Source organism: Gavialis gangeticus, unplaced genomic scaffold (genome assembly GCF_001723915.1).
Source record: "Gavialis gangeticus isolate Ggan-Ray unplaced genomic scaffold, GavGan_comp1, whole genome shotgun sequence".
Lineage (NCBI taxonomy): Eukaryota > Metazoa > Chordata > Crocodylia > Gavialidae > Gavialis > Gavialis gangeticus.
The window spans coordinates 233,292,220-233,296,525 of NW_017729032.1; the positions used below are offsets into that span (position 1 = coordinate 233,292,220).

General features: G+C 49.1%; 1 protein-coding gene across 1 annotated transcript in view; it reads right to left on the reverse strand.

Annotated features, from left to right (window-relative positions):
* USP25 (ubiquitin specific peptidase 25) overlaps positions 1-3,154 on the reverse strand; it is a 183,636-nt gene extending 180,482 nt beyond the window's left edge. Inside the window, exon 1 of the mRNA XM_019523898.1 lies at positions 3,089-3,154. Coding sequence (XP_019379443.1) covers positions 3,089-3,154 — 66 coding nt within the window. The remainder of the gene's footprint in view (positions 1-3,088) is intronic.
* Positions 3,155-4,306: the final 1,152 nt, after the last annotated feature.

The following is a 4,306-nucleotide window of genomic DNA, read 5'->3' on the forward strand; positions in this document are numbered from 1 at the left end:
GGCCGCTCCCCCGCCCCGCGCAAAGCTCGGGCCTCCCCTTCCTCCGCGCGCAGCCGCGCCTCGCCGCACGGGCCTGCACGCCCCCCTTCCCTTCCCACAACATCAAAAGCCGGGCCCGGCTGGGTGCCGGCTTGGCCAGGTGTACGATCATGTTCCCAGTTGCGTGGTCATTTCCACCCTGGTGCGATGAGGAATAGTAAGTGTTCCCAATGTGCGCCCCACCCTCCACTTTTTCCCTGCAACGAGCAGTTTCCTTCCGACCTGGGAGAAATGTTACCATCTTTGCGTGGCGACAATCTAGGAGTCCTGGTTCGGAAAGGATACCTTGTATCAGACCAGCTGAGGAAAAGGGATCCTTTCCCGAGCCAAGAGTTCTCCATGTTTGCATTTCCTTGGGTCTCAGAGTGACACGGCGACCAAATGCATCCTTGAAACAATCTTTGCATACACCTTTGCCTGGGGAACAGGGATCCTGGTTCTCTCTGATTTAAAAAAATAAAAAAATCCCCAATTTAAAAACTACTTGGTCTAATAAACGGTATCACCTCTACCACAAGTCCTGATTGCCTTTGGAGTGAAAAAAGTGACCCAGAATCCACATGTTTGCATGGTCAAAATGAAACATCACTAATGTCTTTGTCATACATAATAGTGTTTGGAAAGAGTGAGTTCTGCCTGCGCCATCCATAGGTTTTTGGGACGGCAGTGTTCTGCTCAATCAATGTGATATAATTTGATCGAGCAGAACACTGCAGTCCCAAAAAACCTATGGATGGCGCAGGCAGAACTCACTCTTTCCAAATGCTATTATGTATTACAAAGATATTAGTGATGTTTCATTTTGACCATGCAAATGTGGAGAGATATATATAAATTGTGTTTTATTTTGGTCACAGAAAAATGTGGATTTTTGGGTTACTTTTTTAAATCCAAAAATTGTTGATTTTTTTTTTTATCAGAGAAAACCACGATCCTGGGAAAATGGGGAGTTTGGGTTACTCTTAATCCAGAAATTGGGGATTTTTTTAATCAGAGAAAACCAGGATCTCTAAGGTCCCTTCCAGCCCCTAACAACTACGAAAGTGTAAAACCATGAAAGGCGCATAAGCCCAAAAGCTTGCAAATAAAGACATTTTTTCCACTATCTAGTTCGTCTGTCACCTCTACTGCAAGAGTTCTGACTGCTTTTGCCTTTAGACCAATATGGCTACAAACTATATCCCCAAAATGTACAATGATTTTTGAGGTAGCTAATTGATGCAGCATATACAACACCCAAGTCACCCTGATGGAGTCTTAACTGAAATAATAATAATAATTATTATTATTGTTATTGTTATTATTAATAGTAATAATAATATATTTTGTGTTCCAGGTCAAATCAGCCAAATCATGTTGACTGAGCAGAACTCAAATTGTTCCAAAAGCCCTATGGATTGAGCAGGCAGAACTCAATCATTCTAAACACTATGCATGGTGCTACAACCAGCGAGCATCCTTCATCCCAGGCTCTCACTCTGGGACTTCATATACTCCCAGATCCATTGGCAGGCATCCTACATGCCGACCCAAACCCGGGTTCAGATGCTGCCATGCTTGATCAGAGCCAAACTGCCAGGACTTCCTTATGACTGTTTGCCTTGAAAATAAAGAAATACTTCAACTTTGATGACCCAGTTCTCACTCGTTCAGTGGAGAGTTATAGAGAGCAATATAAAATAAATAAGAGTTGTTTGCGTGTTTATTTGCATATTTTTTCTGTGTACAATATTTTTTTTCAGCAAATGCAATAATTTTGAGCTTCCAATCATATTAAGACTTGACAACCCTGCTGGGAACTGTGGGATGAGCTCCCACGAGTCCTGGAGCAACAAGGCTCCTGCTGAGAATGGCTGGTACCATGGGCGACTGCTACCACCTTAGTCAGGTGGTGGGGCACGTGCCCCTCAGTGACCAGGGGGCACTCCCCCGTGACCAATCTCACCAACGGGGGGGGTTTCCCCCCGCCGATCGCGAGGTTGGCACTCACAGGGAGTCCTCCCTTTGCCCGTTACCTAAGTGGTGAGTGTGGCCAGTCAGGAGGTGCACCAGCACTCTCAGGGGGTACATATGCACCCCCTACATGTTGCTACTGGCTGGTACATAGCTAGCCCTGGGCCCTGTGGGCTGCAAGGGGATGGTTTGGGTGGGGGTGAGCCTGTCTCAGGCAGGGAGATGGACTAGATGACCTGTGCAGGTCCCTTCCAGTCCCACTTCTCTGCGAGTCCATGACAGATAGAAGCATGACATGTTGGCTGCCCTGCTTTGCCTGCTTTTCTTGTGGCAGGTTATGAAGGGGTTAGGTCTGTGCTGTGTCAGGGTAGTCTCATGTAACATTTAAGTGATGGATTTGTATAAGAGGGTTTTCACAGGGATGATTCCTGCCTCAGACAGCCCCAGAGACCTCCTCTCTTCCTGGCTCTGGCCAAGCTGGCCATCTACAAGATCAGAAGGGAGGCTGTGACCAGGAGGAACCCAGGACAGCGTGGGGCTGCTTTCCTGGCACTCCTGTGCTCCCGTCTCTGGACAGAGTTTCACTGCTCGGCATCCACAGGCTCCCTCAACTCTTTCAGGGGGTAGTGGGCACTGATCAATGTGCTCTGTTCAGTGCTCACTTACAATACCCTAGTCTTAACCTATAACCTCACTCCTGTTCCTGTTTTCTTTATTGTTGTCCCAAGGAATTAGTTGCTAGGTCCCCAGGGGCCTCTCTTCTTAAGAGGGGCATGGAAGGATCAGCCGTGCCCTCCTGAAGTTGAGCTGTAGTCTCTCACGTTGGACCGGATATCCTCCTTGAACTTGTCTGCCACAACTTTGATGGAAAAAGGAAGTATCTAAAAATAGATGCAGTCCTATGAGGCAATATGAATGTTAACTCTGTGACTCAGGAGGTTGGCTCCTCTTCCCAGGGCTCTACCATCCCCATACCTTGCCCTCTCCGTACCAGATGCTATGCATTTACTCATCAGTTCTCGTCCGTGGGATCTTCAACTCACAGGTTATCTTGATCAGACTCCTGGAGTCTCATGCCTCACTCATGGTTGCTTACCTCGTTCTTCCCCACACGAGTCCCAAGCCAGCTTCCCTGCAGTTCACTCAAGCCCTTATCCTTCATGGCCGTGCCACCTGGGGACACCGTCCCTGACTCACACCAACACACATCTCTGTCTCATCTCTTTTCCAGGTCCCTGGAATGGCTGCCCACCCCCACCGGTATCTGACTCACTGGCTGGGACACTGCAGCTGACTTGTCATCCTGTCTCTGCAGGTAAGGAAATTGCCAAGACTCCTTCCCGAGCCCCAGGGTCTATCCCTCACTGGCGGTGTCTCCCCACATTCCTTCAGGGTCCTCTTTGTGCCCTCCTCTCCTGGATCGATGCCGACTGCCTGGTCAGTGTCCCTTAAATTTCCTGCGCCGATCAGCTGGGTCTGCTGTGGCAGCACCCAATTCACTGCTTCCCCAGCTCTCTCAGCTGAGCTGGCTAATTACCCTCCTGTTCTCCTTTGCAGCGTTTCTCCTGCCCGGGCTCATCCTGGTAAGTTTCTCTTTTCTCCTTCGGGATTTTGGCACAGGGTGGGTTTACTGCCCTGTCACAGGGGGATTATGTATTTCATGATGGGCTGAGGACCGTGACATCAGTGCATATCAAATAGGCCTGGTTCTGGCCAGGCTGGCCATCTACAAGACAAGGATGAAGGCTGTGGCCTGGGGCACCCCAGGAAGGTGTAAGGCTGTATTCCTGTCACTCCTCTGCTCACGTCTCTGGGCATCCACAGGCTCCCTTGACACATTCAGGGGGCAATGGGCACTGCCTGGTGTACTCTGCTCGGCACTCTTACTATGAAACTTTGACCTCCACTCCTGTCCCTGTTTTCATTATTACTCATCCCAAGTAATCTGTAACACATCATTAGTGGCCCTCAGTACAAAAGGGGGCTTAGTTTCCTTGGAGGGCACCTAGGCCCATGTTTCCCCTAACGTGTTAAAAGTCCTGTCACTCCTCCAGTCAGGTCTCTGGGCAGAGTTTCGCTAGTCAGCATCCACAGGCTCCCTCGACTTATTTAGGGGGCAATGGGTGCTGGCTGGTGTGCTCTGCTCAGTGTCCACTTCTGGATCCCTTGTCATTAACCTGTGGTCTCACTCCCAGTCCTGTTTTCTTATTATTTGTCCCAAGTATTCAGTTGATGGGCCCCCAGTGACCTTCCTTATTAAAGAGGGCTTATAGTTTTCCATGGTGGGCAAAGCTCATGACCTCGTGGCACTTCA